Genomic DNA, 14,977 nt, shown 5'->3' with positions numbered 1-14,977 from the left:
TGATTGTAATGTGTCATACGACAGTAAGTCACTATTAACTATTCACAAACGTCACTTACCCACAAAGCTAAGCCCCTCACAGCTAACTACTTAGATGTGCTTTGACTAGTCAGCGGCGAGCCTCATACAAGCTACAGTTTTAATTTCTACGTTTTACACATTGTAATTCAAAGGTCCAGACTTTTTTGACTTATAGCGGAGAACAACACATACTTGTAAATATGCATTTTCTAGGTATTTACAAACAAGAACTTTGGGAGCGCCTCAATTTTGTAGAAGCTATTAAGCTATAAAGAGGCTCTGCCCTTTTTAATTATGCAAATTCACAAAAAAAAATCATGAGGATAATTCTAGAAATAGATGACAACAACCCAGTTGGTCTCGTTGCAACAAGTTGTTGTGACATTTTCATTTTTTTTTTTTTTTGAGACAGTGTCTGACTGATTTGACAAAGAGGAGACTTTGTGTTGCAGCTGTTAAAAATGATGATAATTTCACTGTACAATACGTGTTTTTCAGTATATGTTGCTGGATTTGTCCTGTTCCTTTTCTGACCACTTTACAGCTGTACAACAATCAACATGGATTATAATTTTTTTTCAATGTGAAGACTTGTTTTTCCTTTCATGCATGTTGAGATGACCTGGCTGGTTTTTACCCCTGTTTTTATCAGTTTGTATTGATTTGTGGATTAAAAGAAAAAAAAAAAAAAAAAAAGCTTTTGTTCAACCTACAGAGTCAAATTTTAGTATATTATTTGATGTGTACGATAACTTGTGACATTATCAGCAAAACTATTATAATATTTTACTAACATGTCAATCAAATATGTACTGGTCATGTAAGTTCTCTTTTTTTTTTTCTGCAGTTACTTAGCAGGGCTACAGCTGAGGTTGCTCCCTGGTGCGTGTTGAATTTAAAAATCTTTGGACACGTTCATTAGGGGGGGAACCGGTTTTCCGCGAAGCAGTCGTTGGCTAATCTCTGAAGTTGTGCAATACTAATATTCCACCGCTTCGTCAGCTACACTTTTATTTATTTTTGAAGCAGAAGAGATTGAGCCAAAGACATTTTAAAGGGATCTATTTACAATTTTTCTTTAGCTGATTTATTTTTAACACTTCATTTGTGTCCTAATCAACCATCTTTATGTTTCAGACATGAAAGGTAGCGACGCCACAGATGAAGTTGGATTTGAAATGTGTTCGCCTCCTAATGTTGCACCATATGTCACTGTTCGAAAGCATCCTGTGTTGCCTTTTTTAAAGATAACAAAATGAAACCAACATGTGTGTGTGGCACATGGAAAGGGAGCAACCTTTTGCCCAGCCAGTAGAGAGCACTGTGTTCAGCCTTCTATAGACGCCACATCTCTTCCCGTTATCCGTTCGCTCTCCTCTGTTCTTCCCTCGCTGCAGTGAATCAATGGCACACCTGTTCTCCCAGTCCCCCAGTCCCATTGGTTCCTCCCTCGTGGGTACAAAATAATGAATAGATATGTTTTACTCTTCTTCATTTCAATTGGTGGTGGTTATAATAAAGGATTTAGACTGTGTTTAAAAGGTTTATTTTCTTTTTTTTTTATTTGTTTCTCTATTAAAGTGTTTTTATTGAAACGTCTTGAATTCTATGTCTTTTTTTCTGCTCCTTCTCTGCACTACAGATAATTCACAGGTCACATGGTGGACATGAGGTTTGATGCAGTGGACGGTGGCCTTCATCAGTCCAGATTAAAAGGTGACGACTGTAATTCAGCTCCATATAAAGCACTGCAGCATCAGAACGCACCGTGCGCTTTAACTAGGATGGAAATCAGCACCATCATGACAACACTAATTAAAAATGATTTTGCTGTGATTTGACTTACAGTTTGACCCAGTTACTGTTCAATGTTGTTGTTTCTAAGAGAACGTAGAAGACATTTTCAACTCGGTCCACAGTATCCATGTGTCCAAATCACCCCAAATACAAAACTGCACTTCCTCTGAGTATTGTTAAGCTTATAAAATGAACAGTTGTAGCGAGATATGTGTCCACATGCAGACATATGTAGAATTGGTAGCGAGATAAAATCCAGCTTTATACTCTGTTCTCCATTTCAACATCTGTCAGGTGCTATCTACTGTGCCTTTGTTACATGGAAACAAAGAAAACATGAACACAAAGTGATTTCAGAAGACGCCAGGCAAGAGTTTTCCAAAGCTCACCAACTTTTAATTTTCATTAAAGAACACTCCACACATTAGTTCTTAGTCCTACAGTGTGTTTGATTGCATGCTATGTTCTATGGAAAAGTCAAAAACATAAGAAAGACTAACAATATAGAAAGCTCACATCAGCAGGTTTCATTACTTTACGAAGGGTGTTTGATTTTTTTTTCTCTGTTTTATTTGAGCAGTTAACTCTTTTTTGTCAGTGAAGAAATTTAAAAAAGTTAAAGTGAAAAGAAGGAAACATAGAAATAAACCATAGTGGACATCAGCCCTGAAGAAGCTCATATACTGTATGAATGCAGCTCTCACTAACAGATAAACAGCTGACAGTGAAGTTATACACTTTGACACCTCCGCAGAAAGGTCAAATACATTCACTCCTGGATTGCTCACTTACATACACATGGACAGAATGCTAGCAGTTATGTCATGGGAGATACCAAGTAGAGTAAAAATAAATGGTCTGGTTTAGAGATTGACAGTACAGCAAGACTGTAAGATCATACAGGGACAAACACGAGGAGCATGAATTGAAAGGTTATGTTTTCGCTCCGGTCTGTGGTTTGTTTGTTTGTTTGTTTGTTTGTGAGCAGGATTACTTATTATTCAGGTCTTTGTTTTCCCCAATTTCCCCAAATCAAGCATATTTATGTGAGTGTGGTGTAGCTTGATTGAATTTAAGGCAACTGTTGGGCCTTGGCAGAAGTAGGCGCTGTACTTTTCAAATATTCATTTTGTTTGCCCCCTGAATTATCTTTATTTTGTTGTGGTGTTGCATGGTCTACCTCGGAAAAAGTTTACTTTAAAGTCTGTGGCGGTGTGGGTCCAGCAGTAGTTTTACTTGAACTTGTACTGCAATGCAGCATGGTCCACATTTTCACCTTCTTATTGTTGAATTTGTAAAGCTGTTATTCAAACTGTAGAACGTTATATAAAATGCATTCAAAAACTACAAGTCCACTTTCTTTGTTACCTCCACCAAGGTTGTGTTTTCATTGCTGTCTGTCGATATGTCTGCAGCATTACACAAAAAACTGCTAAAACAGATTTCCTTGAGAATCTAAAGATTAACCTTTTTTACCTTTGTGGAGGTGAAGGGGCGGAGAGAGCACCTTCACCTGCACCACAGAGGATCAGTCAGCACAGGTGAGAGCTGTTAGCTGATTGATCCTCAGACTTGAAAAGGCAGCAGCAGAGCTGCCTCAGGAGGACACACACTGGTGAAGCAGAAGGTCCAGCAGAAAGTGCTGGACCATTTAAGTTCCATGTTTTGTATGTTCTGGTGGCCTGCAATAAAGAGATGTTGCTGAGCACTGAATGGGTGAACTGGTTTGTCTCTGGCTGTCATGATGGGAACCCCGTGGCATGGTCTACTGCCACAACCTTCTTTAACATTCTGCCTTAGGGGAGGTATGGCAGAGGGACGGCTTAGGGATGTGCTCTCTGAGTTAAAAAATATTCCACTTCATTTGCAGCATTGGTTTGAGAAACTCCACCACTTCAAGTTGCATTGAGCTACTTGCAGCTGAATAATAGAGTTGTGTCATATTTGTTTGTGTGATTTGCAATCGAAGTTGATTCTGAAACAAAGCGACGTGTCTTCCTGTCACAAATACAATAAACTTGGATTAAAATGAAGCTGACACTCTGATTACATGTTTCCAACTGTCTGCACATTAGGGTTAAAGCTGTCAGCAAAAAGTATAAGGGCTTGTATGTGCACCTGCTTGAACTAAACCTGTTCCTGCGTGATCAGTGCTGTACTGTGACTATATGGGTGTTTAGAATTCAGCCTGTCACACGCAAACCTCTGTGTTTTTGCTTTGCTTAATATTCCACTTGACTTGTACTGCAGACTTGTCTTATTTACTGTAAGTGAGAGATCACAAGAGCGACGCCATACAACGATCAGCAGCAGAAGATTAAATATGTACAGGATATCATACATAATGCAGTGCATACATGCAAACTCAAGTATCCTTGTTGTCAGGCCATAAGTGTTTTAACTATGTTCTCAAAATCGTATTGTCTTTCTGGCAAAGGTGTGTGTGACAGTAACAATGGGACCAAACAGGACCATTGACTCAGGACATTAACTTGTAATTGAAAAGTCTCCAACATGAGACCAGAACTTCGCAGGTGTCGGACAGGACCTGTGTATTGGACACATACTTGATTTAGGGCAAGCATTCAGAACTCTACTTATTTTTGTTACATGTACATATATTATATGTATATATGTTATTATTCTTCCCACGATGGCTATTGTCGAGTCTCTGTCATCACGGCTTCATGGCTGCCAGCCCTTGTTCTCGAAATGAATCCAACATCTGTTCTCCAAACAAAAAGAAAGATCGTCCCGTGTTTGTCCGTCCGTGAGGCTGTCATTCCACCTGGTCCGGCTCAGCGTCCATGCAAGTCTCCCATGGGTTCCTGGGCATCTGGGGCATGGAGAGGAGGAGGAGGGCGATGCCAGTGAGGAAGAGCAAGACAAAGCCGGCACAGGCGCACGCGAAGGACCAGGAGTAGTAGTGCTCGATCCAGATCGTGTCCTCGCTCTCGATCATCCGCTTCACTGACTGACGCATCACCTCCACTGAGATGAAGAGGCAGAGGCCTTGGGGGGAAGCAGAGAGGTGAGATTCCCAAACAGAACTGTAGATAGCAACCGAGAAAATCTCATTTCATTGATTAACTGAACTCACCTGCGAACGCAAAGAACATGCCGGCAGGTTTGAGGAGGTAGTCTCTGCCTTTGCCTTTACCAGTGCATGATCCAAGTAAACAGAGAGAGCCCAGGATCATGAAGGCCAGACTGAAGATGGAGATGGCTGCAGCCGAGATGTTGTACTCTGGAAGGAAAGAGACATCAAACTCTTACATTTTCCCTATTGTCATCATATCATGTAATTTCGTTCACATTTATATACAGTACACATACGTATAAATTGTTAATCACAGTTTCCACAATCAATAAGAAGATGCAGCTTTAACTAGAAGTGATGAATTATCGAGATAACACATGCCCCTTTGTTTCAGACGGAGTAGAAATAAGATCCTGGATCTTTTTACGTATTAGATGGTTTTGCACATCACAACAATTTCCTTCTAGTTTTTGGAGAAAATCCATGTAGTGTCAGGTTAAAGAGCAAGTCTTGCTTTAGACTTTTTTCATTATTATTGTCATGACAACAGCTAAATCACAAATTAAAATTTTAGTGCTGTCTCAACATTCAGCTCCAAGCCAGTCGTTTGGTCACAGGTCTCTCTTTCAACCTTTACGACATCCTAAGTGGCAAATAGACTTATTCATATTTTTCTTTTCTTTTCGTATATCTTTTAATTCTATTTGTGCACAGCGAAACATTTTGTTCATTCTTTAAAGGAAATCTCTCCAGATTGAAATGTATTTGTATGTGCTCTAAGTCATAGAAAAATCAATCTTTGGTCATACAGGACTTATTAGCTGGACCATTTTCTTTCCTGGTTTTGGTCTTCTCCTGAAATCTTTTAACTATTCAATAAATATAGAAAATCACTGGACTTAAAAATTCCTTATCTTAACCTCACAAATAAACTATATGAGTGTAGTTTGGTCTTCGTGTTGACAGATTCAGTGTGTCTGCGTAAAGGGAACAGCAGCTGGCTTGTTTTTCTGAGCAGAGAGGTGAGGCCTTTGATCTGCCGCCTGTTCGCCTGTGAACTGTGCCCAGGGGAGAGGGCTCCGCTTTGGGGGAGAGAGGGCCTTCATCTTCTGCTGACAGGGGAGGATAGGCTGCACCCTGAGATACCGATACCCTCTGTGGAGCGCGTTGGCTAACTCGGTCTGGAACATCAGAGTTTTTCCAACACCAAAGGTTGATAATAATGTAGACATCAGAAAGATAGCACAAGTCAAATGTAGCTTTGCTCTTCATGCGTCTTTGTTTTATATTCATACATGTATATGTATACTGTATATACAGCCAGATCATGCCCATGTTATGTATATACAGGCAAGCACGTGGAGGAGAAATTTGGAATTTCAAATGTTCCTCTTTTGATTCGATTCGATACAATCAGGTCCCTAAGGCTCTGGAATGAATTGCCTGAGGAAATACGTCAGTCTGAGACGAGATCTTCTTTTAAATCTCAGCTAGAAATATAGTTGTTTCCATATATTCCACAATTTTCTTGGGGTGCCACGTTATTATTGTTCTTTTATCTTTATTATTATCATCACATCATTATTTGTAGTAATGATCATAATAATAATAATGTTATTAATGTTATTATTATTTGTGTGGTGTGGTATTGGTCCGGAGAGAACCCATTAAATTTTGCTGTGGATCAGGGAATGGATCCAGCATCTTTTACACTTTCTTTAACATTGCATTTTTTAAAGCATTTTCACTCTTTTCCTGGGGAATGCTTCATGGATCTTGATGTAAAAAAAATCTGGCATATTTAGGGAGCTGATGTATAAGTGTGTGCAATGTGGAGCAGCCCTACTTAATTTAAGGAGACTCTATGGGGAAACATGCACTCTACTGAGTGCAATTCTAGTTATATCTATATCAATCTACCTACACACTGCTTCAGACAAGAGTTGCAATAAGTCACAAAATGAAATGGCACAATACTGTTTATGCAGATATAACACATAGTTTATAATAAATGTTTGAAGAACATTCAATACTCATATCTATTCTAAACTTACAAGATTGTCATTACACTTAATTTGTCTCTTTTTTTTTACAGGCAAATTCCCGACAGCAGATAAGAGTCTCACTGTGTAGATGGATGTGCCTATGGTGACATACATCTACTCTGTTCATTCAACCTTATGAACCATTATGCTAGAGCCGAATGACTCAGTCAAGAGTGAATAACACCACAGGGAACTTAGGTCAGTGCTACAATCATTCCAGTAAACTTGCAGTGTGTGTCCCTCAAGGGCCAGCCATCAGTGCTGTAGTGCTGCGTGTGTGTGTTGATTATTGGGGCAGGGGTACCTCTGAATGCCTGCATTAGCATCTTAGAGTTTAGGGTGTGGGGGTGTGTGCGACTTCATGTATATGCCTATTCACATTTACACCCCAGTAATTGAGTCTGACAGTGCTCCACATGTGCTCGGCCCCCTATTGCACATTACATGGAAGGGCTGTCATACAACATGCGTGGGCTGGGCTGACATGGCTAAAACAGGGTCACTGAAGACAGGAGGGATGTGATGTGATGTGTGTAAAGATCACGTCTCGCTCTGATCCTTAGACTCGGTATGTAAAACACTCCTTGTGTCAGCGTACACTGTGAATTCTGTGACCTCTGTTTTCACATTTTCCAAGTGCATCAACAAATCTTCAAACATGAAAAAAAAATGTCTGAGGCACGCTACCAGGATACAAACATAATAATATATAATTTAGAGATTGTGTGGGACATAAAGTGTTCTTAATTTTGACCCGTGTTGGTGCGTTGGCGTTGAGCCACAGATGGACAGAGGATCGAAGAAGTTTGATGTCAGCTGACGGTGGGATCCACCTGCTGTGACACCGCTGACTGTGCTGCGGTCAGAAGTGCGACATGAATGAAAATCTGAGCCCACAGAGAGCTGAGCTGCAGCAGCAGGTGAGGTCAGCTGGGAAACTGTGGTGCAGCTGTTTTGATGTTGACCTTTACACAGACTGAGACGTCCTGCTGTTCCACATTTACACAATTTATTCATAATTAATCCGTCCTTTCCTTTTACTTTCATACATAGGATGGGAAGAATAACAGGAACCAGCTTCAGAAACCTACCTTTTTGTGTTTTGTACTCAAATATCTCAGTGCCCTGCCCTGAAGTGAAGTGCCCGAAGTAAGTGCAGTTTTCCTCTGTGAATAGAAAAAAAACAGAATTAAGTTCAGTTAGACACAGATTATTTGATTTGGCAGCCAGTTTGGGGATGAACACAAAAAATGTCCCTATTATCGGCTTATAAAGCTGCTATTTCTAACATGTTAGCCAACACCTTAGGCAGTATAGAAAGGTAGACAATATGACATCTCCCCAAAATCGAATTGCCCTCTGTTGACTGGCTGCAATATAAGTCGTAAACTGTTATGTACAGTCTAGGATTTACAAATCCATTTGATGGTTTTGGTCTCAAACTACTCCTTAGGAATACTTCTGTCTTTATAGCTGCTCAAGGCTCCACTACACTGACCAGCTAGACTCTATATTGGACTGAATTTAAGGTAGATCGCTGCTTAAATATCTGTTTCCCTTGACAGGTAACCAGTGTTTTACAATTCGTTTTTATTTGACAGAATAATCGGAAGTTGTTGTTAGGTCTGTTATAAAGGTCTGCTCAACCTTTCCACAACTTGGTGGAAGCTTTGCCCTGCATGACCTGCACTTTATGGCCTGACTCCACCTGCTGTGGTGCACCGCGTGTATAAATTTTATTTGAACAATTCACACTGTCTCACATTGTTTCCTAAGTGTCTCACAGATTCACACACCCGTGATAATATTACCTCTGAACTGTATGCGTGACATTGTGACGTTGTGGGCCTTGTGACTTTCAAAGTAAAGGAAGTTATGGTATATATCCCGTTCTGTCTTTATTGGGTATTCAAGGTGTTAAACTGTGGGGATTTGCTCAAATGAAGTCAGTCTGATTTATGTGTGTGATCAGGGTGTGGTTAGGATACAGTAATACTCTATCATGCTTTGTTAAGTGTTCTGTCCAGAAAAAGATCAACTGTTGAATCCAGTGTGGAGACAGGCGTGGCGTTCTGTCATTTCACTTATTTCATACCACACGCTTGCTGGTGGAGGGATTTAAAAATGTATACGTGGTTAGCACACAGAGTGGCTCACACTTTACATCCGAGGCTTGGCTGCACATATCATGTGTTCCTGAGAGCAGAAGAATGTCCTGACATTAAAAAGAAATAACATGTAGGTTCGGAGGATCATATTTGCAGAGACTGAGTAAGAATATTTGTAAAACATCAGACCACCATGTCACCTCATCTCATGCAAAGACAAGTGCAGGTCAGTGATCTTGGTTATGCTACGAGGTCTCAACTCGCATGCCTGCTCCTAATCCCCCCTTTCCATACGGTCTCACTGTGGGACATGAACGATATGCATTCATGTGGAAATGAGTCATTTTGCCTGGTATCGTATCGTGGTTACAGCTCAATGACCCATGCTGGGAGGGAACACAAACACACACACATACACACACACATACACACAAAAATATGTTTTTATGAATGAGGACAGGGACTGGCCATCAGAACAGAGAGAAAACACAGAGGTTGTTACTAAGCAACGGGCTCCAGTGTTTTAGCATGTGATAGAGTCTCTTCAACTAGTTTTACTTCTGAGTAAAATCTTGTTTTCAAAAAGGGAGCCAGAGAAATATCTTTGAACCACAATCATTTCCCCAAACTGTTGAATATTCCACCTCTCAACTCTGCTTTATCCCTGTGTTGTAACACAAGTCAGATACGATTTTCGGCAGGCAGAGTGGCTCTTCATTGGCTGGATGCATATCTGGTCTAAGTGAGCAGCTCAGCGTTTAGTGGAACTTGGAGTGGATGCTTCAAGCACATTGTTGGCATCAAGTGGTTTGATTCCCACATTGTGAGTGTCGCCTAATTGCACCTTTTTGAATGAGCTTTGAGTGCAAGCTTCAACAGAAACATGGGGACATGCTGGTGGTCATTAATTAATGTGTATTCATCTGTGGAGAGTGTGCCGACACACACACACACACCTGCACACACACGGGCATGCACACTCTATCTGTTGTTGGTCCTCATTCTGTTAGACTGTGCTGTAAATCTAAAGCTCTGTCCTGAAAAGACACTAATTCATCTGTCTAAAGTGAGTACACGGGATTGTCAGCAACTCTGCACATTGTCATGTCACAGCATTATCTTTATTTTGAAGTACACTTTTTGTTTGACAGTTCTGGCACCAGTCTGTGGGGTTTTTGAGATTGTCCGCCGTCGTTCTGGGTATATTAGAGTGTAAATAAAGCTGAGTGCAGGAGTACATTAACGCGGTTAAAGTAACAACCCTTACGAGACTTTTTAAGAAGCAAAGCTACTGCACCCACAACGAGGGTGGGATCATTTAATCTGTCAGCACCACACCTGGCATTCTATTGGTTGTGGAGTTTTGAGAGACTTGTTACACAAAACAGTCCAAGTGCAGAAGGAAAAAAAGAGGAGAACATTTCATGCAGGCATTGACACAGCACCAGGAGAAGAGCTGAAACTAGAGTGCAGGAAATCTGTTCAAACAACACAACATTTTTAGCGCACGCAGCTCAAAATCCAAGCACAAGAAGTGGATATTTGAGTGCAAGCACATAGATTTGAGTAAGAGTGAAATCAATTAGTCCAGGTCTGAAACTGAAAGACCTTGCTTAAATAAGAAAGAAAAAATACCACTCAGTGATCACTCCAAATAAGGAAACTGACGTTTTGACTCGAATACAAACCCACAATAACACATCCCAATCAAGTGTTGAAGACATTAGCCTGTCTCTGTGTCGCTATATCACTTGACTGCCTAAAATACCAGTAGTTAAACTTTCTTTTTAGACTATGCATCTGTGCGGAGAGTAAGGTAACTTGAGTGGCTGTTTGAGCTGCACAGAGATTTGAAGCTGCAGAAAGGTCCCTTTGGGAACAGTTTTCGTGGGACGTCAGGTCTTAGAGCTATGCCCAACACTTCCAGCCGGCCCCATCACTCAGAGGATTGCTTGCTTTGGCATGAACACTAGACCCTCGCGGCTTCCATCCAAGACAGCTGAGTATTTACATGGCCTATATTTATAACTACAACGACTGCCTACTGAGCAGTTTGGGCAATATTCAGCCGTTGGAGGAGTAAAGTTCAGCGTGTTTGCAATTTCTTTGAGAATCAAACAGGAGGTGAGCGACATGGAGTAACTTTGTGACATGACTGGTGAAGAGGGTATATCTGAGGTTCCTTAGTTAATGGTTTACAGCAGCTCAGAAATCCAACCCAAGAGGAAATGTCAAATTGAAAAGACAGACAACATACACATAAAGTTTTTGTTGCCTGAGATCATCTCCCCATCTGCACTTTGTCCGCAGTCAACCTAAACAACACCTCACTTCCTCATATTTTCCTGATGAGTGTCTTAAAGAGAACAGAACCTCCTCACACACGGTTTAAGTCCTGCTTTGAATCAGAGGTTTGACACCTCTCTGAAGATGCGTGGCTATGATAAAGGAAGATCTTCCTCTCCAACTACATTGAATACAGGGCCTGGGGGAACCCCTGTAGACTGAGAGGTCATCCACTCCATTTATTTACCATTAATAAAAGCTTTATAATTAGTATTTGCCAGTTGCTGCAGTCTGAAGAATTTCCCATATGTCTGGGTGGGCTGAGCTGCTAAGGTATATTCAGCACATGCCCACCATTCTTTCACAAATGAACCACCCTCAGGCTTTTCATCTGCTGCTACAGCTCTAGAGTGCAGACAGTGTCTGGGATTCCAGAAGTCAAGCAGCCACCATCAGATAGGGCATATTTTCTTTCAGCATATGAGTGGGACAACTTTAGCGGGAAATTCTAAATTATTTTAGTCACACGCAGCGTGGGACAGTGGGGCATTTCAGATAACAGAATGATTGAGTCAACCGTCTCTCATTCTACCGACGAGTGACTCTCACCGTATTTCAGGGATGTGAGTCATTGCTTGTCGACATCCATTTTGCACAATTACCATCTGCCTTTTATTCAGGCAGCAGTAAGAGCATCTGTTGTCATACAAACTTTATTTTGAGATGGTCACAGTGAAGTGAACCCTCATCAGGCCTGTGGTGAAATAAGTATTCAGATCAGTCCCTTAAAGGTCCAGTGTGTAAGATTTAGGTGAAAGGGAACTATTGGCAGAACTTGAATGTAGAATAATCCTCATGATGTTTTCACTAGTTCATTTCATCTAAATTGTATGAACTGTAGTTTTCTTTACCCCAGAAAAGGCCCTTTATATTTAAATACTTTATATTTACATGGAGGGGGTCCTCTCTACAGAGGCCACCATCTTTTTTACATTAGTCCAGACTGGACAAACTAAACACCTTTTGAGTTTTATGACAATTAAAGGTTTCCACAGGTTCTTTTTCATGTTTAGAAGGGAGGGTGAGGTGAGGGGTGTTCAGCTGCAACATGCAATTTCAACACTAGATATCACAAAATTCTACACACTGTACCTTTAAGTACAAGTGTTAATAACAGACTCAGTAACACACTCAATTCAATGGTACTGTTATCGCAGCAGAACGGCTCCTTTTAGAGCTGTATTAAATTTCCGACGTGTTTCTAAAATCTCAATCTGCAAAGTCCCATGTAACTGACACTAATGAATACTCTAAATGTAGAGACAATAGTTTCCTCCTGTTACATAATGTGTTGTCCTGTTTGTTTGTAAGCAAGATGACATAAAAACAAGAGAGCAGCCTTGTTGGAAAGAGGCCATAGAGGTCAGGAAAAAACCCTTTCAATTCTGGCATGGATTCAGATCAGGTTTCTTTTTACTTCCTTCCTTTGCAATTTTCCCAGACAGTATTTCATAAATATTGATTAAATAAATCTGGCACATTTAGGGGATTGATATTTAGGACATGTGAAATGTGGTGCCACTGAATTTTAGGGGCCTTTGCGATGGTATGTGCTCTGAGTGCCATTCTAGTTTGGAGGTGTATTGAAAAGAGCTTTGGTATTTGGGACTAACTTTAAAGACATTTATTTTGAGACAGAACTCTTCTTCACAAATCCTTAATGACTGAAGAAACTGACAGTGATACAGTTCCACTAAAGTAATGTGGGTTAAATCTGATGTATTGTGGTTCTTGTAAATTGCAGCTGCACAGAAACTAGTTTTTTCGGTAATAAATAATCATTTACCAATACAACTATGGGGACCTGGAAATATCCAATTAAAGTGGCTCAGTATTGTCCTTTAGTAAATACTATCAGTAAATCACTGATTAAGTTCTATTGTAATATCAGTTCACTTATAGTGTTTGTAAATATCTCGTGCTGGCGCCCATGTTGTGTAAAGTGTCAGTTGTCTGCAGGCTCTGCACCAGCTGGTTTTACTGAAACACGTCCACACCCTTAGAGGAGCAGCCACCTGTGCAATCAGCTGTCGTGGGGGTTCACTGGTTGGTTTAGTGCAAACCTGCAGCCTGTTGGGACTCTGTGACACATGCGTGCTCGGATATTTGTGACAGACAGTCTTTACAACTGTTTGTCGAGGCGTCCCCACAAGGCCTTGTCATGGATGTCACCCAGTTGTTTGTCCGAAAGAGGGGCGGCGAGTACCAGCGCCCACATAACCAAGTTTCTGTGGCTGATTTGCAAACCTCCATGGCAGCTTGAAAATGTATTTCTGAGCTGCATTTCACAACCACTGATGATGTCATTAGAAACCATTCAAAACATGTGATCTGTGTTTCTGAAGTTTAATCATGCAGACTTCTTGTGGTGTCATTGCCTCAGGTTTATCACATGATGACACGCCACATGCATGTGACTTAGAATAGGTTCTTCCTTTAGAATCACAGCGGAAATTATAGTGTCATATGACCTGTTCGGAGTCATCTCTATTCTTAGTAGTGTTGTACCTCATGAGCACTGGGTTTGATTGCATAGAGGCACCTCACACACACAATATCCATGCAGTATAGACACCCTTAGGTGCAGAGACAAAAAGGGGACATGCGTTGTTTAACTTCAGTGCTGAGATATTCCTCTTACCTCCAGGCAGGCTGATGGGTCCGCAGCCATGTTCCACGGTGTTTTCCGAGCTAATGTAAATATGCTTCTTGCACAGTCTCCACAGGCCAAAGTGGGCCGCCTCACAGGTCTCATTGACTCTCTCCACGTTTGGGCTGAGCACGGCCCAGTGGTCCGTCACCACCGCTGTGAACGTGCAAGCCATACCCACCAGCAGCACGAAGATGGCAATCTTTATCTTTGTGCGCTTGTGCATGTTTCCAGGTGATGAGATTTCTGTTCAGTGAATATTCGTCCCTCGATATATAAAAAAAGGGAAAAATTAATCAAATTGTTCTGCAATGTGGACACTGGTCTGTGTCCCAGGGGTTTCTCTTCTCAGTGACTGCAGCAAGCTTCCAAGAAAGTCTCCTCCCTGACTAAGACCAGTGTCTTCTCTCCCCTGTCGTAAATCTGTGCCTCTGGTTCGACGGGAAAGCGGCCAGACTGCTCCTGTCCTAGTTTCAAGTCCCCTTTTCCCTTCTCACCATGAGCTGTGTGCACAACTGAGGGACTACAAGTTTAGCCTTACAGCTGTTGAAGCAGATCAGGAGAGTTGATGACCAAATCAACTGTCTGCCATGGTGGGCAATGGGCATGGAGGCTGCAGCATGTGTTGGTAAGTGTTTTGCTTGGGTGGGGTGTGGCTGCTGGAAGCTATAAATGTGACAGTTGAGTCAAGTTGTCAGGTCGTCGGCAGATCCGGTTACATTGCCAGCGTGCTATAACAAGTGGACTCACAGTCGTCTCTAATCATATTTACACACACAAACTTTCAGAATGCATTGTTTGAATACTTTGCCATACTGCTTGTTTCCATCCATCTGCAGTGGCTGTGCTTAAACTCTCTGCCTTGTCTATTTAAACAATTTATAAGGAGAAGGTGGATGTGTTTATATGGCAGTGGTGAGGCTCCAGCTGTCAGAGCAGCAGAGGAGTTTTCCTCATAAAGCAAAACTGC

At 41.2% G+C, this 14,977-nt stretch overlaps 2 protein-coding genes across 2 annotated transcripts in view; one reads left to right on the top strand and one right to left on the bottom strand.

Moving 5' to 3' along the window:
* The window catches only part of helz (helicase with zinc finger), a 51,180-nt gene extending 49,560 nt beyond the window's left edge, over positions 1 to 1,620 (top strand). Inside the window, exon 33 of the mRNA XM_069529831.1 lies at positions 1 to 1,620. This exon is cut by the window's left edge and continues 2,791 nt beyond it. The gene's annotated coding sequence lies outside the window, so the exon portion shown is untranslated.
* Positions 1,621 to 4,525: 2,905 nt separating this feature from the next.
* On the bottom strand, positions 4,526 to 14,709 carry LOC109627744 (voltage-dependent calcium channel gamma-1 subunit). The gene is made up of 4 exons (XM_020084517.2): positions 13,999 to 14,709; positions 7,995 to 8,069; positions 4,919 to 5,065; positions 4,526 to 4,830 (listed from the first exon to the last, which is right to left on the bottom strand). Exons 1-4 carry the CDS (start codon positions 14,231 to 14,233, stop codon positions 4,598 to 4,600), a joined length of 690 nt encoding a protein of 229 aa, XP_019940076.1. The 5' UTR covers positions 14,234 to 14,709; the 3' UTR covers positions 4,526 to 4,597.
* Positions 14,710 to 14,977: the final 268 nt, after the last annotated feature.

The sequence above is a fragment of the Paralichthys olivaceus genome, chromosome 8 (assembly GCF_024713975.1).
Source record: "Paralichthys olivaceus isolate ysfri-2021 chromosome 8, ASM2471397v2, whole genome shotgun sequence".
NCBI lineage: Eukaryota > Metazoa > Chordata > Actinopteri > Pleuronectiformes > Paralichthyidae > Paralichthys > Paralichthys olivaceus.
Note: the sequence above shows the minus strand (reverse complement) of the source record. Positions and strands in the feature narration are given on the sequence as shown.